Below are 27,176 nucleotides of genomic sequence, written 5' to 3' on the forward strand. Positions count from 1 at the left end.
GCTCAACTTGTTATTTCTAGCCAGGCCAGCGCCTGCCATCCCGGGCTGGCTTGAGTCAAGTACATCGTGTAAACGCATAGCGTGCTGGAAAACGGGCTGCGCATACTCATTTGGCAGTCTCGTGTAGCCAGACCTCTTTCCATTGCGTCATACTTTCGCGCGAAAATGGCACAAATAGCGAGGAGCGAGACGGAGACTTTGTGTCTGATCCAATTAGGGAGCGGCGAAGATGAGCAAGAAGTTTAGCTTTTGAACTCCGTTGTTGCATTCGACAGTCACCTGGCCATAGACCTATGATGTCTCGTATATGTCCTACGCATTCTGGATATGACTGTTGTAAAGCCATAGAGATAAAACGGTAGCAGCTTGGCTTCTGTCCGTTGCAAACGTGAGCTAACGCAAGTTATTGACACGCATTGGCTTCCTTCTATGGAGTGTGGTGTAAACACCGGCTGGAATACTGGGCTGGCACGGCTCGGCTTGGCTCAGCTCGCTATGTGTACTCGTGTAAACCGGGTATAAGTGTACTGGGGACTAAAGTTACGCGACTACATGTCCCTTGACTAAATTTTGGCGACTAAATGTCTTGCACCCGGTGAGTTGTGTGTTAAACACACTTGCATGTTGCTTCCATAGTTTATGAGGGTTCTATTGCCGGCTAATCAACATGCAATGTAAAGAATGCAAAATAGGAACAGTGTCAAGCATTACTTGTAGGGCATCAGTGTGTAGTACCTTAGACCTTTTGAAAGTCGCGAACGGTGATAGACATATGGTAGAGGCCAGAATCAGAAAATTCTTTGGAGCATTAATGCAGTTCTGGGACGAATTGGGTGGTGTGTAGCTCCTACAAAGTATGGTTAAAAATTATGGACATGAATCTTTCTCCGGTACTAGCATCTGATGGATCATACATGGCTAATCAAGCATTTTGAAAGGATGTTAGGCTTGGGATGAGGAGTATGAATCCATTCATGATTGACTAAAAAGGATGGTTTCCAAGAAGCTATGAGAAGGGCTAAGGACATGAAGCTGAAATATTTACAAATAGCAGGACAGTCGGCTAATTATTTAGTGAGAGGTCTATTTTATATTAACTCTAGATAAAAGTTGCACATAAGAATGGTGTAGATATATTGTAGTTTGTGTTGTCTGTAGCTTGTGTAGTTTGTAGTTTGTTAGCTGTCTTATGTCTTACAGTACACCTCGATTATCTGGACTTCTGGAGACATGTTAGAAGTCGGGATAATCGAGTGTCTGGATAATCAAAGTTGATCAGGTTATCAACTAATTTTTTCCACTGTGCAAGACCCCACTCTATGTCACTAGAAGAGTCATCAACAGCTGCCTATGTATTATATTCACTTTGTACTAATACGCTGTAGGTACAGCCTATCACAAATGAGCGAATACATAACAGAACGTAAAAGTACATATGTAGTGCCTTTATCCAGGAATGCATTATCTGGGAATGCAAAAAGTCGGGGACACGGAATTTGTCCAGATAATCGTAGTGTACTCTGTAGTTTTTTTTCTGGTTGCCCCAAGAGGTGAACTGTCCTTTTACATATGTGAGACAGAAATTAATCATGCATTTATTTCATTTATATGTGGGGCATGGTATGGACCAAATTTATTCAAAAGTTTTTAAATTGGTTAAAAGATAGAAGGACTGTTGATAGTGCAGAAGTTTTGGTTTCAACACACAGCAGACAAAGGCATGAAATTGAAATTTGATAGCTTTGGCGTTGTCTTCTTGTAATCTTATATATGAACAGACAGACACAAAGAGACTACAAACACAGGCATTCTTATACCAAGTAAGCTTAACAAATGGGTTGTCAAGATTGATATGTTTTAGGTTTGAAAGTGGAAGGTGCCATATGTTCTCAAAACAGACTGGAATTGACAGATACAATCAGTACTGATCTTCCACTGACTAACCTGAAGTGGATCAGGTGATTTACTTTCTCTTCTGTTTGAAGTCAAATTGAGTTAATGAAATTGCTTGCAGGATTGACTCTGTTAGCAAGAAGGTATCTGCTGATGTTGTTACTTTGCCTGTTTATCTCAACCGAACGCGAGCGGAACTACTGTTTACACTGGACTTTAAAACAGCCAGGACTACCACAGGAGAAGCTGCTCATAGCTTTTATGAGCGAGGTGTTGGCATACTTTGCTCTTCTCTGGGTTGAAGAAATGTGCATAGAAATGCTATGACTGATGTTTGTAGTGTAATTGTTGACTTCATTGTAATCACATGGTTGCTTTGTTTTGTGTTGTTATTTGTGTACTTGCGTGTGCCAGGAGGATGGATCAGTGTTGTACTTTGTGAGAGAAGGAAAAGCAGAAGAGCATTTGTTCAGTGTGTTGTTTCCATACAATTCCAGATTGTTTCAGTGCTCGTTTTTGGACGTCGCCATGAGATTCACATTAGATAAAATACATAGTACGTACAGTATGTTTAACTCTATTCTTTTTAGTTATAATTTAGTGTTAAAACTTAAAAACCTTTATTTTAGTGTGTATAATGTTTCTCTTTGGGGTTTTCCGCCGCCTTCTAGGATCTCACCTACTTACGTATACTGAACATGTACGGTTTGGTCTTAGAATGGTACTTTAATTTATTTCAGGGATTCCGTACACTTGCATGGATGCGTATATACTCAAGAGTTGCCACCCTGGGAAACGGCCGGCGAAATGGTTCTCTTTGTGGAGTAGCTTCTCGCGGAGCTATAGTAGTGTGGTCGCTTCTAGAGTTCTACTCAAGCTCTAGAAGCAATGTAGTGTTTATCCTCTCCACGAACTTTGATTGCATCTAGTTGCATGTAAAGTATAAAATAATTACTGTCGTTTAACTTAGTTAGAAAAGACAAGGTCCATCGTGAAAGTTTATTATGAGCAGTATCTCACTCTACACCTTTCACTTTCACTTGTCTTTCTAGGAGCAAGAATTAAACACCCGGATGTCACAGTCTCGTCATGCAGCCCGTGTCGCAGGATCTAGAACGCACTACACTGAACGCACTGCAGCAACTTGACGTTACATATCTCAACAATTTGTTGGACGAGAGACCTGATATTATTCGCCATCGCTTTAGAAATCGTGGAGGAAGGACTTTGCTTCACCTTTTTGCTCAAGATGGATGTACACCTTGTCTCAAAAAGATTCTTGATTCCGCACAATGTGAGTATTTCTGTGCTTTTCTGTCTGTCAGTCTGTGTGAGTCAGCCGTTCTGTTTCGATAGGTCTATGGTTTGCAATTGTCTGTTTTCGATTAGCTCAATTTTATTTTTAAACATCAACAAAACAGAAAAGATTCTACTAAAGGAACATTAGACCTACAGTCAGGCTGGTAGCCTATGCGCGCATGCGCTCGCTTGTGTTTGTTTATTTGTTTATTTGTTTACGTTTGCTTGTCTGCTTTGAACCATTTGCTTGCCTGCAGTTGTGTATTTGTCACCGTTTGAAGAAACCTGTGTGGGGAACAGGAGATTGTATTTGAAAATACTTTCAATGTCTCAATTTGTTTTGTAGTTTTCTATTGAACATTGAAACACTCATTGCACTATGCTTTTAAACAAATGTGTTGGGGTTTAGACATTATGAAAGTAGAGATTTTGCAATGTTCCTGCTAAAAGTTAGAGTTTATTTGTGAGTTGCATTTGGTATGCTAAATACTATAGTAAATGTTTGTGTAACATATATTGTGTTGTGCAAGTGAGGGTGATCTTCCCATTCCTTTTGTCAAAGCCTCACTCTCCTCTCTTTAGTCATGCACAGGAGTGAAATCGGAGTCAACTCACTCTCCTTGCCAGTAAATTTTAATAGAGTCAATCTCTCGAGAAGGGACTCGTGATTCATGTTTTAGTGCATGTATTGCCAAGTTGAAATTATATTCACCTGGCATTGTCGTTATGTCGATTTGTCTCCCTGTTTGGCTGTAACTCCATATGATGACAGTTGAAGTACACGTATAAATAAATAAATAAATATAACATCACGACTTCCAATTGACATAAAAAGAGAGAGGCTCGCTTTGCTCACCAATGAGTATTTTTACAACTGTGAATTTTACATTTGCTTTGAAGGAATGTGTTCAACCATGTACTGTATGACAGGCATTTGCAAGACACTAAGTGCATTGTGAATAACATGATGCTGTATCTTTTCAAGGGTGGAATTTATGACTAGCTGCTGACTGGTGTTGTAGCACCCCGTGGCAAGTTATTTAGAGTTTGTTGTTGGTCTAGCTCATACTCTGCATGCGTGACATGTTCTGTTCTTTGGTGTCAGGGTTTTGATATGCTGCAATTGCTGAGTTGTTTGTTTACATATGTTGTATGGTCACTGCCAGCATGTGCTTTCTTAAAATGAACAAGCACAGAGCTGTGTTGATAACATAAGGGATATATAATTTGACCATTCTGTGTGACCAGTCATGAGTATGCTATTGCCAATTTAATAGCGGCTGTAGTAGCAGTTGTGGTCATTTAATTAACATGTTGGCAAAGGTGTTTTACATTTTGGTGCCTGTGTACAAGTGAAACACTACAATGTGACATTTATTACACTGGAACTATGCCAATCATTTTCCAGTCATGTTTTTGGTCTCTCTATGCTCATGAAATTATCAGATTTTTAATGATTTTGTAAACTGTTATACCATATAAAATATAAAATGAAGTGTTGGTGGAAATTATTTGTCATTTTTCTTGAAAAAGTACAGTGGCAGATTTTATTTGGGAATTTCATATGTTCTGGACTATAGATATTTGCCATTTATTATTTCTAGCCATTGTTTTGGGCACTTTCTTATTTCATAACTTGAGAGAAGTATAAGTTTCAGCAGCATTACATTTAGCCTCAAACTTCCAGACCAGAGAGCGCACAGAGCAGCGCGCAAACTCTAGTCTGGTACTAAACTGATTCGGAAATAGCCCTCTAAGCCAATCAGCGCATTAGATCCGGAATGTTGGCTCTAAATTCTGATTGGTTTAGCAGTAATTGGTTATGCTAAGTGCACTAATGCTGATTACGCCTGTGAAATCCTCCTGGCGGCTAAGTGCACGCCAGAGGCACGCAAGAGCCATGAATGGAGACTCTGGCGCACGCACGCATCTTAGTTTTAGTTTCAGCTCCAGTTCTTCAATCTTTTTAGACTTGCGGTGACAGGACATGCACAGCAGCATCGCTAGACCATCACCTAGCTTTGACAACTGGTCGAAGAGTAGTAGTCTCTCTAGTCGAGTGGCTAGACTAGCTAACGTTCTACTGCAGAATCAAAGAGTCGTCGTTTCATGCCGTTCAGCAAGATAGCGTGCAAACACGGCAGTCGTCTCTTTTTTTTGTTTGTGAGATCTCATGACATTTACAAATGATATGTTTGCGTAATGCAAAAGCACTGGATCTTTCCATCTCATTATTGAACTTGATAAAACGATCCTACACTGTAAGACTACCATTTAGCATCACTTTTTGACAAGTACTTCCGAAATCATCTAGTATCCAGACTAGAGTTCGTGCGCTCTCTGGTCTGGAAGTTCAAGGCTACATAACATTGTATTTAACCTATATTTCTTACGTGTACGGTTTTTTGGAGCTCTTGTTTACATCGCCATCTTTTAATACTGTCATTTTGCTTTTGCTGGTAGGGTAGGTTCAACTGAATTCAGGTAAGTCTGAGTTTGTCTGGGTTTGTCTTCTTGAGGTACCAGTACATCACCTTGATAGCTAGCTCAATGGTTGATTACGTCACAGTGTCTTTGTACTCTACGTCAAAATGTCAGTGGATTATATATTGGCAGTGACTCATAACATTGCCAATATTCACCATAGCACATCTTTTATCAATGTTATACCTTGTTGATGTGTTATGAAGTATTTGCATATTGAGTTTAGCTCTTATGTTGTGAGAAATGTTCTAACAAACGTTGTGTAGCATTAATTTGTATTCATTTTAGGTGATCCTGATGTGACGTCTGTCTATGGAGATGGTAAACAGGTGTGTTTTGTTGTTACAGTCTGCAGTTGAAGTCTATGACATGATGTATTTATATATAAGTAGACTGCACTGCATTTGGCATCACATTCTGGACGAAGGGAGTGCATCAGGCTTTTGCTGGAATATAACGCTAACCCATTGGTACGAGATGCTGGAAGCCAACGTACACCTTTAGACATTGCAAGGAGTAAACACTTTGCAGGATGTGTTAAGCTGCTAGAGGAGGGTGAAGGTATGTGGAGATACTAAAAGTTCTTAGGTGTATGCTATGTAAAAAGTGTGTGTGTGTGCATGTGTGTGTGTGTGTGTGTGTGTGTGTGTGTGTGTGCGTGTGTGCTTGTGCACGTGTGTGTGTGTGTGTGTGCGTGTGTGAATATCAAAACCAATTTTGACTGATAGTTTAGATTGAAATAGTTGCTTCGTAGGCTCATTTCTTTAGGTTTTTAGCCTAAGTAAGACAAGTTGTATGTTTGGCTAGATGTTACCACTGCTGATATTTAGGAGCGAATATTATCTAAAGTATGTACTTAGTCGTATGTAGCAATAAATTTTGTGTTGTGTAGATCCACAGCAGAATAAAGGATAAATGTTTTAGTCAGCATTTTAGAGCATGGGCAGAGAGAGATCTAGACAAGCAGGTTGATTAAATTAGAAGGGAATAAACCTAGCTAAAAGGAAAGAAATCAGTCTACAGCAACCTGCAAGTAGGGTCTAATGGTGTTAAGTGTACTTGATTTCTGATATTCAAATACATCTACATCTATTTGGTATTTTGTCTTGTCTTTTGTGCTTGTCTGTTTGTGTACATCAGTATTGTATGAATCATCAAATCATCTTTAATAGAAGAGATATGCTGGCATATCAGCAACATTGTTATAGGGCAACTTTGCCGACTGTTTCATCAGTTAATTAATGATTGAGCTTGCAAAATATGATAATGTTAATTATAGCAATCTGTGAATTAAGCTGGTGGCAGTCATCATAAAAAAATTGGTTTGTGCATCACATGGTCATCTGTCACATGATGTTGAAACTTTAAATGTTGTGTAAAACGCACTCTAGATAGAACATGGCTGAATCTCAACATTTTAAAACACTACAGTATCAAGTTGCAAGGCTATATATTATAGACAAAATCACAAATACAATCTAGAGTATAGTTGTATCTGATACATGTATGAAGGATAGAATGTTCTCTTCTGCGTGAATTTCAAGATTACCTAGATACCATAATAATGATGGAAATAGATCAAACACAAGGTAAACAGTGCGTCTTGCATGGCAGGACCAAATTTCACAGGATGTTCTTAACAACTACCCTGCGGCATTGACTAGAGGGAGACACGCATGGTGGCATAACTGTGATCTGGAAGCATTCTTTTTGCCTACATGAAATTCCATATAGTGGAAAGCTGGACAGTGTTGGTTGATCTCCCATGAGGAAAAACTGGTTCTTCAGGATCTAGTAACATCAGTCAACGTCTGGACAATATAGAGTACGATGAAAAACACGAGTCTTTTCTGTTCCCTTTGAGGTAACCTTAGTTGCTACATGCAGATGGAAAAAGAACAATGTGAAAGATAAGATATCATTTTTCTAATGGAGAATGGTGGATGAAGTTCCTACCCTAGATTAGCTCCTATGGTTGGTATCTGAGACATTTCTACAGTTGTAGACAGTATAATAGAGAAATTTGTGTCTCATGGTGAGTTAAGATTCTTATTATTCTATTACTCCAAATTTGATCTTTTTCTTATTTCTTTTGGATTGCTTTTTGCTTGCATGTGTTGCAACAAAGACAGGCAGACAGACAGACAGACAGACAGCTTCACTTTCATGTAGAGTTAAAGTTCTTGTACCTTTGACCGACAGACAGACAGACAGACAGACAGACAGACAGTTGGTTCATCGTCACTTGAGGGCGTATCTGTGGCCCCGGCTAAGACAATAACTAACACAGCTTTAAGAAAACCACCAGATACTATCCGTAAAGTTATTAAGCCATATAATTAAAGCATATAACTAAAACAACAAGTAACAGAATCAAGACAACACTAGTCAAATAGGGGTCGATCTTCTCAGTCTTTCTTGTTCCTCTTGCACCAGATAGTGAATGAGCAGTACAAGGCGATTTGAGACATTTGTAAGTGAAAGGACTGATGTGAAATTTTGCTGCTGCGTGTTGGCATATCAAGTAAACCACAGGAACCAACATGGATGGGATGAATCCTATTCCACCATCCAGCTCTTATAAACTTTCTCGCAAGAAGGCTTATTGATTTTCTTTGACCTCTGCAGCACTCGCAACGTTGTCTTCAAATGGGACAGTGAGCTCAAACATAAGAACTCCAAACAACTATGTCTGGGCGGAAAAAGCAATCATCGAACTTTACTGATAGACAGTAGAAGTGACCTGGTAGATCAACAATATCATTTCTGAAGATTTAGGCAAGAAGCAGTTTACAAATATTAAAATAGCATGTAGAACTGAATTATGTCTCCATGTATAGAAATTGCACTTTAGGCTGGCAGAGCAGTTGTTAAGACATGCATTCTCTGCCCACAAAAAGGACAAACCTAGACCCTTTCTTATGCCAGCAGTAAAGATTGACATTATAGGGAAGGACGTCTTGGATTGCATTTATCGTAAAGCTCAAAACCTTGAGAAACAACTTTTGTCCAAATATACTTTCCATTGTAAGATGAAAGACGATGAAGTGATCCTTGAACGAGCAAAGATTTCACGCACTGAAGTGGGCAAGATAAATCATCAGATTGCACAAATGATTTGATCTGGGACTTTATCTTCTTTGATGACAGTTTGTTGAGACTTGCTACCATAGATTCTGTTTGATTATGCTCGAAATGTATGATGCATGTCACTTTCTTCTCTTGAGCATCCGCTATTAGCAAGACACTGTACTCGACTGTTGGATGATGACAAGAGAATAGTAGCAGCCAACTTGCAATGATTTATAAAGAGATGACATGGATGGCATGTTCAGACAGACAGACAGACAGGCAGTTCTGCAGACTGGTTTACCTAATCGCTTTACCTGATTGTTTAGCCACTAGTTGGCTCTGGGTTGCTAGTGCTGTGTTTGTAATCTCTTACTTGTATTCTTGTTTGATTGGTGCTAGTGGGCTATTGTAGTTATTGTACTTTGTACAGCCGGTTTCTTACAAGTGTTGCATCAGTAGTGTTATTTAATTAACAGACAAGTAGGCACTCACACAGACAGACAGAGTTACAGAATGCTAATGATTGAATTTAGCCAGTCATAGATGTTAGATGAGTAGTAGTACATATTTGCCAATGAGTTAGTCAATACATATATGTTTTGTCAATATACATGTTTATGTATATATATATATACCAAGCATATCAGCTGGTCTGTACTAGACAGAGACTATTTAGTAGCAAATTACATATCAGATTATTGTAAATTGTGTATGAGGTAAACAAGAGGAAAGCAGACAGTTATTAATTGGTTACATGGGTAATGATAATCTCTTTTTGACTCTTGTACAATGCAGACATTGTAGAGCATATCTGTCTTGTAGTGAAGTATTTGAAAAACAACTCCCAAGAAGAAAAGCTAAAACAGAGAATTTTAGGTGGGGACAGCAATGACTTAACTTATGTAAGTTATGTAGCAACATCACATGATTTGTGATGTTTATAGCTTCTCAGAAAGACTTGACAAACGCATTTTTGGATGGCAGTTGTCATGCAGTTGATCAAGTATTTTCCAATTATGGAGAACGGATAACTGGAATGGCCCTTTTCCAGCCAGAAAATCCTGATGGAGAATGCCTCATTTTTCAGTAAAATATAACATGAACATTAAGAATATGCACTAATTAGATTGCATGTTGACGTTGTAGACTTGCAAGGAATGATCATGCTGATCTCTTATCTCAGTGTCTTAAGTATGTTCGCCATCCACCACCAGTACCATCAACTGGTCATACTTTACTTCACTTTTGCTGCTATCACTGTACTGATACAGTAATAGCAACTGTAGTTTGTCACTATCCTGATATGATCAACAAGGCTGACTATGAGGGATCAACTCCACTTCATGTAGCAGCATCTTTAAAGAAAGCTGATGTGATCAAGCACTTGCTGAAGCCTCATGTCTCTGTTAACAAGAATGCTTCAGTTCTACCAGCAGAAGTCATATGTCATGTGAATGCAGTTGATCGAGATGGTCGAACACCGTTGCATGTGGCTTGTGAGACTGGCGATCTTGACACTGTCCAGTCACTGCTAGATGAGGAAAGAGGACTTGAAACAATGGATGCCAGTAGCATTTTTAACCAGACAGTTAATATAAATAGTTTTGCTAAAACTGGACGCACACCTCTTCACGAAGCTGTTTGGAATGGAGGATATGAGTTGGTAGCTTTGTTGTTGCAGCACAGAGCTGATGTTAATGCTTTAGGTAGTCCTACAGTTGACGCTAAAGATGTCATAAAGAAGGCTGCAGAGGCTGGTGAGGATGCATCTAGGTGTGTTCGCTTCCAGGCATCCAGAGCAGGTTTTAGGATATCCAATGGTTCTAGCAATGTTAGTGTAAATAGTTTTTGTCCTGTTCCAGATGATCAAGTACACCTACGTGGTCGGCCCAGATCATCTACAATATGTAATGCAAGTAGTCCAGCATTTCATTTCTCGAAGTCTATTCATGATGGACCTGGTTCATATACTGAAGGAATGCCCATATCTTCATCGCATAGTGTATTCATGTCTTCTGGAAACAGAAGCAAACAATATCTATTTACGAAGTCTGTTAGCATCGCTGCAACACAGTTTAATGAGGCAAACAGTGAAGTCACTCCACTGGTGGAAGCATGTATACGAGGTGACATACAGATAGTTGACTGTTTGTTGAAAGAAGGAGCTACAGACGAACGTGGTTTAGCATTGTGTGTCTCATTGTTTCAAGGATACGATCTTATATCAAAACATCTGTTGTTGAGATGCAATGGTCTTCGTTCATCAATGGTGCAAGAAAAGGATGCAGACAGTCAGGTTAATGCTTTAGCAATTTCATGGCATGGATTATCCCTGGTGCAGATTGACACTGAGTGGTTGAGTGAGACATACTTGATGTGCAGTGAAGATGATTATCAGCCATACTCTATTAGTGACACAATTGAAAATGCTGTTGCTCCTGCAGTTACCCATTACTTTTCTCCTTCCATAAAAACTTTGAGAAGCAGCTCGTGTCAACCTATTACTTGGCTGAGCTTGAAATCAAACAAGTTGCTGAATATACCAATAGAAGTATTTCGGCTAGAAAATTTGATTTACTTGGATGTGTCTGGCAACCTCCTCACTGAACTTCCTACTGATGGTGTATCAGATGCCAATTTACAGGGATGGACTTGTCACACATTGACTTATTTGAATGCCAGTGCCAATGCACTGCTTAGTGTTCCACAGTGCTTGTGGAAATTAAGTGAAGTAGTTGAAATCAAATTGGCTAGGAATAGTTTAGCATCTTTAGACATTGAAGATGAATTGTTGACAAATGAAGAACTGGTAACACTGAAGGTAAACTACAAACTGAAAACACTCAATGTAAATAGAAATTGCCTCCAGGCATTGCCATCTTCATTGTTTGCATATCCTTTGTTAACTGAAATAACAGCTACTAATAACGAAATCGAAAGTCTTCCTTCTAATATGTGGACTGCGCCTTCACTGCAGTCATTACATTTGTCACATAACCATCTTTCCAGCCTTCCTGTTGAGTCATTGCCCAAAGGTGTGAGGGATAGCATATTATATCATCGGTCTCCAACTGGTGGTAATACGCTTGACAATGTAACTGGGGCTGGACATGAAGCAAGCTGTAGCTTATTGAGGCAATGCTCTTGGGTTAAAGTGACCTATTACAGTAATGGTAAAATGGCTGCTTTGCCCCTAGCTGATGACAATTACATGTCAAAAAACTGTGGAATCGCTTATGTGGCTAGTTCTCTGCAGGTAGGAATGAATGCAACAGAACTAGACTCATATTGGGCAATAAGTGAAGATGTGGAGCAAGAAATCTTTGAAGACAAACAGTCTGGTTTGAAGACTCTCAAGTTGGCTGATAATAGATTTTATAATGTTCCAAGTGGTTTGCCTTGTCTGGCACCTAACCTTACTCATCTGAATCTTTCTCATAACCCGATTGTTAAGATGGGTTCTTTGTGCCAATACCCTGCACATCTTGAAACTCTAAATCTTTCTCACACGGAGCTAGTGTCTACAGAAGTGGAATCTTGCAGCCATTATCATATCTGTTATGTAGCTGAAATGGGACATGAATCTGTAGACCATGGCCATCGTTGTAGTCATCAGTCTCATGAAATCTTGTGTACACTGAAGAGGCTGAACCTAATGGGCAACTTTCTGACTTCCGTTTGTCTTCAGCTATCCAAATCTCCATACATGATGCAAACACAGAGGATTAACTTCAGGGCAGATGGTAACACTGGAGACGAAGTGGAAGTTCAACGCTTGCAGCTGCTTTATCCACTACTCCTTCGACTTGACCTTAGAAACAATCGACTGAAATTTCTTCCAGCTGCAATAGGATACCAGGAACAACTCCAATATTTGCACTTAGAAGGGAATCCAGAATTAACAGAACTTCCTCTGGAGCTTGGTCGCCTGAAACGCAAACTCTGGAGCTTAAAACTGGATGCTGACCAAATGCACATTCCTTCTCCAGGAATAGCAAAAGGCAGTGCACTGGAAATTCTAACATATCTTTATTCTTTGAAACAAGAGTAAGTACATTTTCTTCTTGTCTTGAACATTTTAAACCATCATTATTGTAGTTCAGTTGAACATCGCCAGTTAAAGCTGACAGTAGTTGGTTATGAGAAACGCGGTAAAACAAGCCTGCTGATTCGACTGCGTGGTGGGCAAGCCAACAAGCAGCAGGCATCCACAAAAGGTGTGGACCTTGTAGAATGGACCCTAAAGGAGCCACATCGTCTGCGGGGTCGTTCTAAGGACAAACATGCACCTGTGACTTTTATTACATATGACTTTGCAGGACAGGTGTGCATTACTGCATGGTATTGGGTGTTTAGTTTTCTTATAATGCCTTTTGCTATAGGTTGAATACTATGCCACACATCAGTGTTTTCTCTCTGAACATTCTCTCTACCTCGTGGTGTGGGATATGACTCTTGGTGAAGATGAAGTGAAGCGCATGCGACAGTGGTTACTAAACATTGAGGTGAGAATACAGTATGTGTATTGTATATTGTCATGCATTCGAACTGCAGTGGGTGGTAAATTTTTTATCCAACTGGGTGCTTGTAATAGTCATCTCATAGTTTATTAGTTGTTGAAGCATTAATGATTTATGCAGATTCCTTGTTTCACCGACACCTTTTCTAATAGAGTTTACCACACATAATAGTTTACTCATGCTTTCATTTTCTTTGGGCACCATATGCATGTTTCTTGGTTTCTGAAGAGTTGGTTGTTATTTTAGTTTGATGTTTGTATTTGATCGGCCGTTTTCATTATTGTATGCACACATTGAGGGTGTGCACAACCACTGCAACATACACCACAGACTTTCACGCAGTAACTGACAAAGGGCTAAATGACAGAATTAAAGTTCTCGAGTACCAGCTGCATTTTTTTAGTTAAATAGTCAACTTTACTGCTGGGCACAAACTGGATTCTGCCCAATGCGTAATATCTGACAAAAATGGACATATGGTCAAGCCCTTCACTAAATTTGAAGAGAGCTTCCTTGTTTAACGGTGGGATCTCACTGCATTACACAGTCTATGGACCAGTGCTGACTACTTACTGAACCTGAACTGAAGACATCCAGGGGCACTGACTATGGTGCATTTTAGCACTAGACGTTATCACAGAAGCTGTGCCATCAGAGATCTCACAAATGTATGTTACAGGATCAGCCAGCAGTCTTGTTCGTTCCTGATTATATTGTTCAGGTACTTAATTATGTTATACTCCTAAGTTAAGAGAGGCAATTGTGATTTCCTTTCCCAAAAGGATTATGCACATGCTCACCAATAAGCTCTAACCCAACAGTCCAGTTGTTTTCAATACTCTTCCCTGAGCTGCAGATGCCATATCATCACTCACTCACACACACACACACACACACACACACACACACACACACACACACACACACACACACACACACACACACACACACACACACACACACACACACACACACACACACACACACACACACACACACCTGTCCTGTTCAAAAGCTACCTTAAAACGGTCAAACTTGTCTCCAAGAGGCAACAGGTCTGATGAATGAACATTGTGCACGCTAGAATTCTACACATCTATGAACCGTCAATCCTCCTTTACTACACACACGTACACGTGCACGTGTGCGTGCACGTGTGCGTGCACGCGCACACACACACACACACACACACACACACACACACACACACACACACACACACACACACACACACACACCAAAGTGTGGGTTTCAGACTGCTTGGGGTCCTGGTGTTTGCTTTAATTAATTAATGCAGAAATATGCATAACCTACACTAATCAGCTGTTTATGACATTGTCATTGAAGAGATTGCCCTAGTGACTCCTCACTGCAGAGTACATCAGGATCACGTCAAGAAAAGCAGCAACATCAACTTGAATTCTCTAAGATACTTGATCATAAGCTGCTAAAATATATAAAATTGTGGCTGATCATGTTGTTGCATCAAAAGGCAGATTTCAGACGTTGCAGTTTGAAAATCAAGACATGGCCATTGAGGGTTTATATAGTTGCAAAGTTGCTCTTCTGGCAAAAGTTGAGACTGAACTGACGTCATGCTATTGCTATCGCTATGGATTGGTCTGAGATAATGTGATGGATATGAATATTCAAGTTCAGACTGCACTGATCTGGCTGGATTGATGAAGTTTGAATCCCCCATTGTCTCAGCTGAAACATTATCCTGTTCGACGGGACTGACTTGGTCAGATTGATGTAGTCGAGTCCCAGACTATCTCAGCTGAAACATCATCTTCATCACATTCCTCATCAGCCTTGTCCAATGAATCTCTGGTCAAAATGACTGGAAACCGTGCTCATCATCTCTTCCAAGTGTATAATGCTTGGTAGAGTTCTTCCTGACCGCAAGGTTGATTACGCTTTGAGAAGCAGATGAATCGGCCTCAACCGCCAACTGGTTCAATTAAGCCACCACGTTCAGACTCAAGTACTTCTACCTACCCAGAGCTCAGTTGCTTGCCATATTGCACGGATTGCTGCGTAGAACGGACAGTAATGCACAAATCATCATCATCAGTAGTGTTCTACGGAAACTTACTGCAAGGCATGATGACTTCACTGTATTTTCATTTCCGTTAGCTGTAGATCTTTCAGTTGGCACCAGATCACGTTGACAGACCCTGTGGAAAAAACGCTTTTAACGACGCTTATTGGTGCCATTCTCAAACTGAAGAAAGCAGAGAGATGAGCACATACATGTATGTAGAAGCATCTGCAGAAACGGTCCTCTAGGTTGCGTGATCAAGTTGCAGAAAGACGTGGTGCAGTTGTTGTACAGTTCGTGCACATGTTTCATGTTCTAACTGCTGTGAAGAATATTCTGCGAAACATGAAGAAGATGCTCACAAAATCGTCAAACCAATCACAAGCGAAACCATAAGTAAAAGTGTAGCAAAAACGCAAAAACCAGGTCTAATGGTATGATATGGCACCAGGGCCGGACCCAGAGGGGGTTGGGGGTTGAAACCCCTCTTTTCCAATAGGCGTGGTTCAATAATTTCATATAATTTCATTAGAAAAGAGACATTTAGTAATGCCATAGATAACTGCTAACTGTGAATCCCCTCTTTCAAAAATTCCTGGATCTGGCACTGGGCACTGTAGTGGCCTCAACAATGCGTGAGTCCCACCCTGTGGTAAAAATAAGAGTGAAGCACTAAAAACTGTTCCAAGACAAATGCGGACCCCAGGAATGCAATCGAATCCGGGAGTGAAATAACCGGAAGTAAACTATGGAAGAGAAGCCTACGAAAAGTGCCTACGAAAAGTGCATACGTCTAAAAGTATGGATGCTTGTGGCAGATCAAGTCACGGTAGCCTAGAGATGCGAGGCGCCCAGCCTGGCAGGATGCAAAAAAATGGAAGCGTCTCCGCTACAACTTGGTGCGGGAGGAAATGAAAACCAAATCACAGACTTTTGTATTCATGGTCTAGATATACGAATCATATTAGAGCATGCGCGTATAGTGGCTCGTCGTTTTTTGACGCTCATCAAATGATATTGGAATGGTATATAGCGTCAACGTCAGCATTTTGACACCTACTCGGAGTCTTGTCCTCGCGAGCGTCGCGAGTGTCGTTTCAGTCAACGGTGAAGGCGGTCTAGAAATGCGTGATAGTAAAGCGCGCTCTAGATACTGACTAGCTAAATTGCCCGGCTTCGCTTGGGTGCATTCAATTGTGTCTAAATTTGAGTTAATTTCAGCTAATATCAATGACAGACTTCAGGTTCGAAAAACCTAAGAAATGTTGGTCGCCAAAGCAATTCTTTTATGCCACGCCCCTCAATAAATGTACGCGGGCACGCCTACTTGTGATGCTCAGAAGTTATCAGTCAAACAGTCGTAGAGCTACTTACTTTTTGTTACTCTCATCCTGGTTTCAAGCTTTGGGACATCCTAGAGTCTGAAAACTGACCAACAGTTTGTAAGGCAACGGTCTCTTTATGCAGATGTCATGCACACGTGCCATATTTCCGTTATCTCATACTTGAAGTTCTTACCATAAGTAACACCAGACAAATAGATTGTAGGTGTGTTCACACTATGGTTGCGAGCCTAGTTTGAGCTTGTTATCATAATTGAGTTAGTGTTAAAGTTGCACCTGCCCGATGGAATGCTGGTTTGCGCTGCTCGAGTCTGGTTTGGAGCTATCAGAACATTCCTAGCTGTTTAGCGCCTAGTAACCAGAGTAGCGCATAGCTACGAGAGTAGCAGTGGAAATCATCGTCTTACTGTGGTGGTGGATGCTGCTAGAAACAGGGCGTCAACAGCAAGAATCTAGCGCGTGCAAGATGACAGATGACGTCGTTTTCGTCGCTATCGCAGTGCTAGCACAGAGTAACGAACTGTTGTGTCGTTTGTCATGCGGAGTATTCTAACTCTGTTGTCAGACGCCATGTCTAGAGATTCCTGCTCAAACAATGGATCACAATAGCGTGCTAGGCTGACAAACCAGGTAATCAAACCCAGTCCAGTCTGAACATAGGTTTGTACGTACTGATGCTAATTTATTCCTGGTATCACGCAAATCAAAACATAACACACCATGGTTTGCAAACCATAGTGTGAAGCAGAGCGAAGCCAGACTCCATTGACACTTGTCAGCGCATTCCTTGAGCATGAATTCAATGAACAGTGCGAAGCCATAGTTCTTGATGGCAATTTTTGTGCCCCGAAAAAAACAACGATAGAGGCAGTTTCGGTCTGCGCCCACAACTAGATTTGCAGGAGCATTGCCTGTTATCAGATCCCTAGCCATCAAATCTAGTTGGCACCGAGACAAGAAAACAATACGGGGTATTACCTGGTTTCCAGAAACATTGGTAGTCGCCGGTTTCAGCTAGAATTGCTCTGGCTTCGACTTGTGTTGCACATTTCAAGTTCCGTAAGTGCTGAATGCACGCCATTGTACGGGAAGCCAGTCAAAATCGAGCCTACTGCATGCGGTTTCTTTAATAATTACGTACCTAAGTGTCATTCCTTGTGCACATGCTTCAGCGCAATTAGGATCTAGGACCACACGGGTGGACAGTTTACGTTCATGTAGACAGAAAAGTTGAGGTTTTTGTGTACCCAGGTTACGCCGTACTACTGTCTGTTCCCCATAAGCGTGAACTTGGAAGTGAGTAATGAAGTAGAGGTCACACCAGGTGTGCTCATTAGAGGTCTAAGAGCTGCTCCAGTTGGACCATGTTATACCAATTATCTTAAATGGTTCCAGTTGTTGATCCGTTGGTTTTACAAGATAATTGGATAATAACCATTGCTCCACCCGTTTGTGTTTGATATGCACAAGTATTATCTTCCCATTTCGTTTGCAGGAAAGGCTTAGATAATTTGATAAACAGAAATGCCAGACCACAACAGCGGAGATATTGATGATTTTCAAAGTTCACACTTATGGGGAACAGACAGTAGTTTTCAAGTTCCTACTAAACTCGGAAATTTGCAAAGTCTACCTTTGTCATGGTTTACCGTTCCTAGTGCATTGGCCATTTGGGGACCGGTTTTTCGAACCCTGATTCATGTTACACTCAAATATAGAAATGTAGGGATTGGTCCTGTAAGTTTCAGACTGCTTGGTGTCTTGGTGTTTGCTTCAATTAATTAATACAGAAATTTCAAAACTTGCTCTAATCTAATCAACTGTTCATGACTTGTTCACTTGAGGCATCCTCGTTGAAGGCATTGCAATAGTGACTCCTCATTGCAGAGTACAAGCATCACAGTCAAGTTTTATCAGCAAAGTCACGTTGAATTCTTTAGATACTCATGAGCTGGTAAAATATCTAAAGATGTGGTTGATTGTTGTTGCATCAAAGGTAGTTTTCAAACATTGCAGTTTGAGAAACAATACAGCGAGGGTTTAAGAAGTTGCACCAAAATTGCACTTCACACAAAAGCTGAGACTGAATGGTCCTGGACCTCACAGTACTGCTATTGATCAGACTGAGAGAATGTGATGGATATGAACTTTAAGACTGCACTAAGCTGGCTGGATTGATATAGTCTGAATCCCAAATTATCTCAGCTGAAACATCATCTTGTTCAGACTCTGATGAAACATCATCTTGTTCAAACTGGACTGATTTGTTGAGGGCGATGTAGTCTGAGTCCCAAACTATCTCAGCTGAAACATCATCTTCTTCATCAGATTCATCATCAGCAATGTTCAATGGATTTCTGGTCAAAATGTCCACAAGTGCGGACTGGTTCAAGCCGACACATTCAACCCATACCGCATTATCCATGTCCAAATCTGATACATCCTTACTGGCAGATCCTGCTCTAGAATTGATGTACCTGTACGTCAATAGGGAGAACACCCGGTAAATTATTAATTAGGCAAGTACAAGAGTACACTGTAGGACGCATACGTAGTGCTTTTGTCTTCCGTTGTCAATACTCCCTGCCCAGAACTCAGTTGCTTTCGGTATTGCACGGATTGCTGCGGACAACGGACATTAATTAATTAATTTACAATGCAAGGATCGTCATCATTTCGTGTGCTTCCGAAACTCACTGCAAAGGATGATGACTTCTCTGTGTTTTCATTTCTGTTAGCGTTTGATCGTTGAGTCGACATAAGATCACGTTGACGGACAGCGTGGGAACGCTTCTTTTTCTCTTGACGACGCTTCTTGTTGCCATTCTCAAACTGGGAGACAAGAAAAGCACAGATGAGCACAGTTACAAGTAGCTCCAAAACGGTCATGGGTCGTGGTCACGTTGCAAAAAAATGTGCTGCAGTCGTTGTACAGAAATAGTTCAAAAGAAAAATGTTCTAACCAAGGTGAATAATACTCTGCGAAACACGAACAAGATGCCCACGGACAGCGTCAAACCAGTCACAAGCAAAACCATAATGGTACAAACGTGTACCGTAGCGACGAGAAGTAATAGAAGTAACAGCACTGTATTTTGTAATCTGAGCAATGCGTGACTCGGGCACGCTGATAACGATTGAATCACGTGAGGAACCGGTCATGACCAGATATAAGACACCTCCCACTCTCAACAACGTTAGCCAATCACAACGTCTTTACAAATTGTTGCGAGAAAAGGACCTACACGCGTCGTCGTCCGCCTTGCCTGCTAGCCTCGCCCCAGATGTAGTGGTGATGACGGCGCATCCGGGGCTGCAATCCATTGGGGCGAGGCTACGTGGCTGCAGACTCTGCAGCTTGCGTTTAGTCGAGGAATATTGTGCAACTCGAGCAGTATGAAGCCTGGAAAATACGGTTCATTAAAATTGATTCAGTTGTGGGCGCCGGATACAGGATTTCGAAGAAGGGACCTAGGGGCGCACCTGACAACATATATATACTAAATTTTAACATGCATTTTTCGTTTTCAGCACATGGGTTTCTGGCCTCGGTGCCAGACTGCTTTTTGCACGTGATGGTTTCACCCCCGCCCTCTCACCTCACGTTTTTCAGCACGTTGATATTTACAACTTTCAGCTTACTGTACAAGTCAGTCACGGATCCAGGGTGGTGCCTAGACACCACCTTTATCAGGTCTCGAGTAACAAGATATGGTTATGAAACTGCTGTGTTGGAAAGCAAAATGGGACATACAACCATGAGGCCTAGGGAGACAGAACCAAAAAGCACTATCAAACAATGTGACAAACACCATAGCATTCTTGCTGTATTAATGAATTAAGGGTCGTTTCTACACTTCTTATAATTAGTTGCTCCAGTATGAGTTTGTTAGAAACATCCTTGCAGAATGTGTTCCCTAATAAACATACACATGATTAAATGTATATGGTATCAACCTCACTAGTGTATTTTAGTTGCACCACCTTTTTCCCACTTGATGCCAGTCGTGCAGGCCGGCCACCTGTACTTGTTTTAAAACATTTTTGGACAATGTCAATTCAACTCTATATTAGAGTTGAACTGCTGAGGACTAGAAAGTGACTGTGCTTTCTTCATCGTTTATTGGATTATTGTATCTGCCAGATTTATTATGGATTTTAGTTGATGACAAAAATGTCATTTATGGTTTGCGCTTCAATGGCAGCGATTAATGTGTAAACAGCCGTAAGCAAAGAGAAAACAGTTATGTGATCAACAAAGAAAATCTTTTCTGCTATATCGGTAGAATAAACAATGTCTGCAAGTAGATGGATTTTGCGAATGCAGCGTAGAGATGGTTTCGTATGGAAGCACTGCACAGTAGTAGTATTGAGCCACCCAATCATTTGAGGCTGTGGGCTGTCTGCGCTGGCAATGGACATTCATCTCTTTTCATGACTGTCAAGTTCCAATGGAAACAAAGACATTATTTCAGTAACTCCTTCGACTAATAGGTAAAACCAGCCTGGTTAGTTCGAAACAGGCTGGATGTCATAAATTGTTTGTCCAGTGTTCACATTGCAGACCCTTGCTCTTAAACATCCTTCTTATGTCGCCCGTTTCATTCAACCATTCATTCTAGTACACGGTGTAAATATGACACTTTCCAGAAACCTGCACACACATGCACATACACACACACACGCACACACACACACACACACACACACACACACACACACACACACACACACACACGCGTGCATGCACGCGCGCACACACAACACACACACACACACACACACACACACACACACACACACACACACACACACACACGCACGCACACACACCACATGCAGCAAGTATGCATGCACACGTGCTGCTGCTACACTGCCAACAAAGTGATATAATATGACCACATATAGACAAATACACATGCACACAGATATGTACTTGTACACATAGTGTGATAAATTTTTATGCTGGTTAGGCAAGAGCTCCAGGATCTCCAGTTATTATTGTTGGAACACATTGGGACCTTGTAAAAGGCAAACCATTTGGTTTTAAGAATAAGGAAGACTATCAAGTACATATGCACAATTTGATCAAGACCCTCTACATGAACAAGTCATCTCAACATGGCCTACCAGTTGTTCTAGCGGCACATGAGGTCAGTTGTAAATCTCAAGGTTCTGACAGCATGGAGAGACTTAGAGAAAGTATATACAAGACTGCTGTGAACCTACAGCTTGACAAAGGGGGCAAAGGTATGTACGTGCACCAACAAATTAATAGAGTACTTAATTCTGACATGGATCGTTTTCAGTAACTTTCAAGCTCAATCATGAGCAAGGAAGTCATCTCTTACTGCAACAGAAAGTTCCTGCTAGTTATCTAGAGCTCCAAAGGCGAGTGAAAAAGGAAGCTGTTGCCAAAGAATGTTGTGGAGAAGACCCTGTTATTGTAGAGTCAGATTTCAGGTTTGTCGTGTCAGAATAATGAATGCCATGTGAATGATGACAATATGTTGCTCTTTTGAAGGAGTAAAGTGTGTCAAACTTTGTTTGAAGATGATAATGAAATGCAACAAGCTGTTCTCTTCCTACATCAAAGAGGTTATTACAAACCATTACTCAATTTTAATTTTTGTAATTATTAAATCTCAAGCCATGTGTGTGCGTGTGTGTGTCTGAGCTGTGTGTGTGCGCGCATACGTGTGTAGGTGCTGAGTGTACTTCATATGGACATGATTGTAGTATGCATTTTTATATATGAATCCGTTAGCTGTTTTGCATTCAATTATTAAGTAATTGCAAATGAGATAGTCATACTGTTACATTTATTAATAAGCAGGAGTTTCCAAACCATTACTTCTATGATCAACTGTTTATGGACTTTCTGCTTCATGTCTATGTAATGCGAATTATATTGTTGATTTGCAGGAGTGTTGCTTCATTACAATGAACCTTCACTGAAACAAACATACTTTCTCAACCCTCAGTGGTTAAGCAAAATGCTAGCAAATGTCATCACAATCAAAGCTGAAAATCTGTTTCTAAATCATGGTGATGATTTCTTCACATTCTCAATATTGGTTATGGTAACTAACTTTCCTATAATTCTCATTGTTGCAGGTCTAATCAGACAAGAAGACTTGGTGATGTTGTTTGGTGACAGACACCTAACAAGTCACAGATTAGGAGTTTATATCAATCTGATGAGTAAATTTGAAGTAGCAATGCCTCTGCGAGGAAATTGGTTATTAATACCTTCTCACCTTCCATCCACATTGGAAGAAGCAAGGCTATTACCTTCTATCATGGCATCTGAAACTGCTAAGAGCCCTACTACAATGCAACGACAATCAGGAACGCAGCAAGGTAGGCTGGAGGAGCAAACTGCAAACGTTCAGGAAAGTTTACTTGCAGATTCATCAAGTTTGTCACCACTTACTGAAAAATTGCCCTCTTTGTCGAAACAAAATAGCTCTGATTATGTGTTGGATCAACTTATCCCTTATTACAGGTTTTGGATGATTAGCTACGTTCCTAGTGGGTTCTGGCCACGACTGCTGTGCAAGATAACTACAGACAGTCGTATGAACCATTCGCTATTAGGACTTGGCATTTTAGTGGCTGATCAAGTGCAACAAGATGAGTGCTGCCCTCCCAACCAAGTCTTTAGTGCTGAGTGGTTGCTCTGGTCTACAGGCATTCAGTTACATTGCAACGGGTTGGTTCTTTGGCAGCTACAAGAGAATGTTGCAGCTCCTTCAGTTGCAGTATGGTGTCACCATTCCAACAACTCTGTTCCACTGGATGAGAAGAATCGTCGTTATGTGGGTTGTATACAGCTATCAGTGTTTGTCGAAAATTTGTTTAAATTGCACACATATTACTGCCAACAAAGGCAGGATAACACAGAGAACAGTGGGTGTAGTTTCCGTACTGCTAGTGACATGGGTAATGCTTTTCTCTCTGAATCTGACATGTGTCAAGTCTTAAGGTTTAAGGGTGAAGCAGAAGCAACTACACTACAAGATAGCAAACGAGTAGCAACAGAGACCCTAGTCATTGTGTCAAGGCACATCCAACGTCTAATTGAAGACTGGTATCCTGGTCTCATAGAGCGAAGTGATTTCAAGCATGTCTACTGTGTTATACCTTGTGTACAGTGCATGCTGTCTCCACCACCAGGTAAAGAACAAGATTCTGCCGAGACAGAACTGGAAGAATTTCCTACTTACTCACATCTTGACAGCTTGAGACAGAAACTGCCTTCTGTACCACAGTCTCAGTCTGCAACACCAGAAAGTGGCAGTTCTGTTTCTGATCCAAAAGCAAAATCTGACACTACAGGTAGTGTTGACTCAGGCCATGAAACTAATGACGATCTCTTACGTCTTCGAGCAGAGAGCTGGGTGGATATCCATTCAATGGCATGGAATGAACTAATTGGCCGGGCTATCAATGGCATTGTGTTTGAAGATGCAATTGCATTGGTCAGTTGTGGCCAAAGAGAATTTCCTTGTGGCAGACATGGGGATGTCAGTTTTGATAGAGTAGCTCCAGACTTGGTGAGGCAATTATGATTAAATATTTGGGGCATGTCGATAAAGGTATTCTTAATGGCTTTGGCAGATATTTGAAGACCTTCCATCAAATGTCTTGAAATTGTCTTCAGAATCATCTCTTATTCATAAAGATGGGCTAGAGGTGGAACTGTTGGGGCAAGGAGGCTATGGTGCAGTGTACAGAGCACGTTTGCAAAATGTAGGAATACTATTTATATCACTAGTTGAATTTTTCAGGCTATTATGGATTGTAATATTGCTGTTATCTTGGGTCCATTTTGCAGAATGATGGTGGCACACAAAGAGTGGCAATCAAAATGTTTAGTGGTGCTAAAGATCATTCTGGTCAATGCGCAGATCAGGTTGCGGGTTTCAATGCGGCACTGTGTTACAAACTTGCACGACAGGAGCTGGATATTCTCATACATGTTAAACACAAACACATACTTCAACTTGTTGGAGTTGATTTGAGCTCACTATCTCTGCTGCTGGAGTATGCAGAGAAACGTGATTTGCAGTATAATCTGAAGATGTTCAAGAGTGCTGGAGTGCGAGTTGGTATTAGGACTGTGCAACAAGTTCTGTCTCAGGTGAGCAGTATTTGGTCAAGTTGGAATTTATTTGTAATAATCTGTGTTGACCTAAAGGTGGCAGCTGCAGTTTCTTTTCTTCATGAGAAAGAGATAATCCATCGTGATCTGAAACCTGACAATGTGTTGGTCTTATCCTTTCCTTCACCTCATCAATGTAGTAATGAAGTTCAAGACGATGTCCTTGTGAAACTAGCTGACTATGGCATCAGTCGTTTGAGCGGACGCATTGGCAGCAAAGATGGTGGTGAGCACACACCTCGATACACAGCACCTGAACTGGTGCAGTCTACTGGACGAGTGCAGTATAGTGAAAAAGTAACTAGTAATAAGTATTATAAAGAGCTGGCACAACTATCGTTTTGTATCTGAAAGGTTGATGTGTTCTCATTTGCTATGGTGATCTACTACATCATCTCATACAAATCTCCTATGTGGAAATGGGGTCCAGAACAGGCAGACAGAGCGATTACCCTTGGAGAAAGGCCACAACTATCGTCACAGGTACACACATATTAAAGAGTAGTAAGATTAGGTTTAATGTTTGTTGCTTCATCATGCAGAAGGTTATGGTTATGTTGTAGTCAGTGATGTCTGTAGCCATGTTGTTTAGTAGGTTGCCAGCTCACTTGCTTGTCATTGTTAGGAACAGCACACAAAGCCATTAGTGCAAGATGTAATGTTGGCTTGTTGGCAGCATGACCCAGACTATCGGCCATCTATGAAGCAAGTTGAGTCGGTTATCAATTCTCCTGTATTCTCTCGAGTGTCAAAGGTGATGTCAAATCTTGATAGAGCCAGAACCTTGGGAATTGCCTGCCTTTGGTATATGGATGAGAACTCTCTTCCACGAATGTGGTTGTGTGGAGGGACAAGCAAGGAAGGAACTGTATTGGTTGTGAACATGGCCAACAAATCTGTGACGGAATATCGAGGACTTTGTAACTCCAAGATAGTGTGTGCTTGCACAGTTGATAACTCAATATGGCTGGGAACTCGTTGTGGAAGTTTGTTGGTCTACAAACTCAACCCTGATGATTCAGCTCATTTAGCTTCAATAGAACAACCATATCATTCAGATAAAATTATTGCTATCCAACACTGTCAGCAACATGCTGTAGTTGCAGTGGCTGTGACTGGTGGAGCATTACATCTCTACTCAGACCAGTTGAAAGATAGTGATAGATTGATTTTAAAAGCTAAAGTTCTTCATGTAGACCCAGAGCAACCTACTGCTACAGCAAACTGTGTACAATTTGTGACTCACTTAAGGACATTAGAAGTATGGTGCGGTTTGTCATCATCAAAGATTGCTAGATTTACAGTGCAACAAGACACGATTGGATTGGTGATGAATGCAACAGGAAAGATCAATTCTGAACCATCAGAACAAAGAGCTCAGCCATACATTCATGCTGCGACATGTTATCATGAGACTGAAGGAGACAACACTTTGAGACTCTGGTTTGGGCAGCTTCGACGACCACAACTGAAATGGATTGATCGAGCTGGTCTTCAGACAGGTATGTTGAAAATTAGGGACATTCTTCCGCTAGAAGAGAGTAAGTAAACTTCAAATTATATGCCAGTGTGTCACCACAATTGACTTGAGTTCACTGTACAGGATCAAGGCTTTACATCAGCACAATGTCTTCACGGGGAGCAGATCTATTTGTTGGTTTAGAAGCTGGATATATCATTGTCATTAACTCATTGATGTGTACATGCCTTTCAGTTCTGCCTCTCTATAGTGACGAAGTGTTGTACATTATGCCACAATCAGCTGGACTGAAACTGGATGATACATATCAAGTTATTTCATATGGAATTGGGTTTAGGCATTTATATAGACCACAGCAAAGTGATAAGAGCAATGAATATGCTGATATCATATGCTGGGAAGGAGGAAAATGGTAAGAGTTTGATTGTTTTCAATCAGTAACTGTAGAGGCTAATGAAGAGATAAACAGGATAGCTCTAGAAGCTGTTCTCTGCATATAGCAAATTTTGTACACATGTACTGAACAAATATATTGAAGGTATTTTACCTTTGTTTGGAATATAATATATCGCTGGCTGCATGTGAATGCAGTTTTACAAGGTGGCACTGTCAAGGTGGCACTGTCTGCATGTCATTTGATTATTCTGAACTGCTCTGCAGATACTGTTAGCTAATGTTTTATGTAAGGTTATCATAATATGCAAACTATTTCTGGGCGTACTTCTAATAAGAACTAGGGTCATAATCTCATTTAATCGAGTCTCGATCATTTCTTTTTGTGCTCTCATTGAAAGAGACAAGCTTAACTACTTTCGGCAATTGCATACAACTGCTTGTTGAGGGATCCGGCAGACCAGTGGCTTCTGTATTAGTT

At 40.8% G+C, this 27,176-nt stretch overlaps 3 protein-coding genes and 1 long non-coding RNA gene across 6 annotated transcripts in view; 2 read left to right on the forward strand and 2 right to left on the reverse strand.

The window, feature by feature from the left end:
- LOC134190606 (cytoplasmic dynein 1 heavy chain 1-like) overlaps positions 1 to 2,357 on the forward strand; it is a 69,759-nt gene extending 67,402 nt beyond the window's left edge. Inside the window, exons 59-60 of the mRNA XM_062659061.1 lie at positions 1,862 to 1,958; positions 2,015 to 2,357. Of these exons, the coding sequence (XP_062515045.1) occupies positions 1,862 to 1,958; positions 2,015 to 2,195 (278 nt within the window). The 3' untranslated portion in view covers positions 2,196 to 2,357. The remainder of the gene's footprint in view (positions 1 to 1,861; positions 1,959 to 2,014) is intronic.
- A 671-nt stretch (positions 2,358 to 3,028) lies between these two features.
- Positions 3,029 to 26,853, forward strand: LOC134190468 (leucine-rich repeat serine/threonine-protein kinase 1-like). 2 transcript variants are annotated; one of them, XM_062658912.1, is made up of 19 exons: positions 3,029 to 3,187; positions 5,965 to 6,005; positions 6,066 to 6,237; positions 9,571 to 9,624; positions 9,693 to 10,550; positions 10,611 to 12,795; positions 12,847 to 13,072; positions 13,131 to 13,253; positions 21,629 to 21,905; positions 21,965 to 22,118; positions 22,180 to 22,253; positions 22,581 to 22,703; positions 22,773 to 24,214; positions 24,279 to 24,410; positions 24,496 to 24,801; positions 24,859 to 25,119; positions 25,177 to 25,305; positions 25,448 to 26,363; positions 26,426 to 26,853. In XM_062658912.1, the coding sequence occupies exons 5-19, from the start codon at positions 10,052 to 10,054 to the stop codon at positions 26,716 to 26,718; spliced, it is 7,140 nt and encodes a 2,379-aa protein (XP_062514896.1). In that variant the 5' UTR covers positions 3,029 to 3,187; positions 5,965 to 6,005; positions 6,066 to 6,237; positions 9,571 to 9,624; positions 9,693 to 10,051; the 3' UTR covers positions 26,719 to 26,853. The 2 variants fall into 2 exon arrangements, with proteins under 2 accessions (XP_062514896.1, XP_062514895.1); XM_062658911.1 differs by having other exon boundaries at positions 6,069 to 6,237.
- Positions 14,478 to 16,959, reverse strand: LOC134191244 (uncharacterized). Its single transcript, XR_009971735.1, has 3 exons — positions 15,525 to 16,959; positions 15,367 to 15,448; positions 14,478 to 15,304 (listed from the first exon to the last, which is right to left on the reverse strand). It is a non-coding gene; the product is annotated as an uncharacterized LOC134191244 (long non-coding RNA).
- LOC134190964 (uncharacterized) lies at positions 18,398 to 19,778 on the reverse strand. Of its 2 annotated transcripts, none has more exons than XM_062659519.1 (4): positions 19,619 to 19,778; positions 19,353 to 19,487; positions 19,207 to 19,277; positions 18,398 to 19,132 (listed from the first exon to the last, which is right to left on the reverse strand). In XM_062659519.1, exons 1-4 carry the CDS (start codon positions 19,691 to 19,693, stop codon positions 18,805 to 18,807), a joined length of 609 nt encoding a protein of 202 aa, XP_062515503.1. In that variant the 5' UTR covers positions 19,694 to 19,778; the 3' UTR covers positions 18,398 to 18,804. The 2 variants fall into 2 exon arrangements, with proteins under 2 accessions (XP_062515503.1, XP_062515504.1); XM_062659520.1 differs by having other exon boundaries at positions 19,353 to 19,634; positions 19,712 to 19,752.
- Positions 26,854 to 27,176: the final 323 nt, after the last annotated feature.

The sequence above is a fragment of the Corticium candelabrum genome, chromosome 15 (assembly GCF_963422355.1).
Source record: "Corticium candelabrum chromosome 15, ooCorCand1.1, whole genome shotgun sequence".
Taxonomy (NCBI): domain Eukaryota; kingdom Metazoa; phylum Porifera; class Homoscleromorpha; order Homosclerophorida; family Plakinidae; genus Corticium; species Corticium candelabrum.

Coding starts and splice junctions, on each gene's coding strand:
- LOC134190468 (XM_062658912.1), top strand. CDS start 10,052: ATGATCAACAAGGCTGACTATGAGGGATCAACTCCACTTCATGTAGCA. Junction 22,119..22,179: donor ATTGTAGAGTCAGATTTCAG/GTTTGTCGTGTC, acceptor GCTCTTTTGAAG/GAGTAAAGTGTGTCAAACTT. Junction 25,306..25,447: donor GGCCACAACTATCGTCACAG/GTACACACATAT, acceptor TGTCATTGTTAG/GAACAGCACACAAAGCCATT.
- LOC134190964 (XM_062659519.1), bottom strand. CDS start 19,693: ATGGTTTTGCTTGTGACTGGTTTGACGCTGTCCGTGGGCATCTTGTTC. Junction 19,488..19,618: donor GCAGAGTATTATTCACCTTG/GTTAGAACATTT, acceptor CTTGTCTCCCAG/TTTGAGAATGGCAACAAGAA. Junction 19,278..19,352: donor AGAAGTCATCATCCTTTGCA/GTGAGTTTCGGA, acceptor CGTTGTCCGCAG/CAATCCGTGCAATACCGAAA.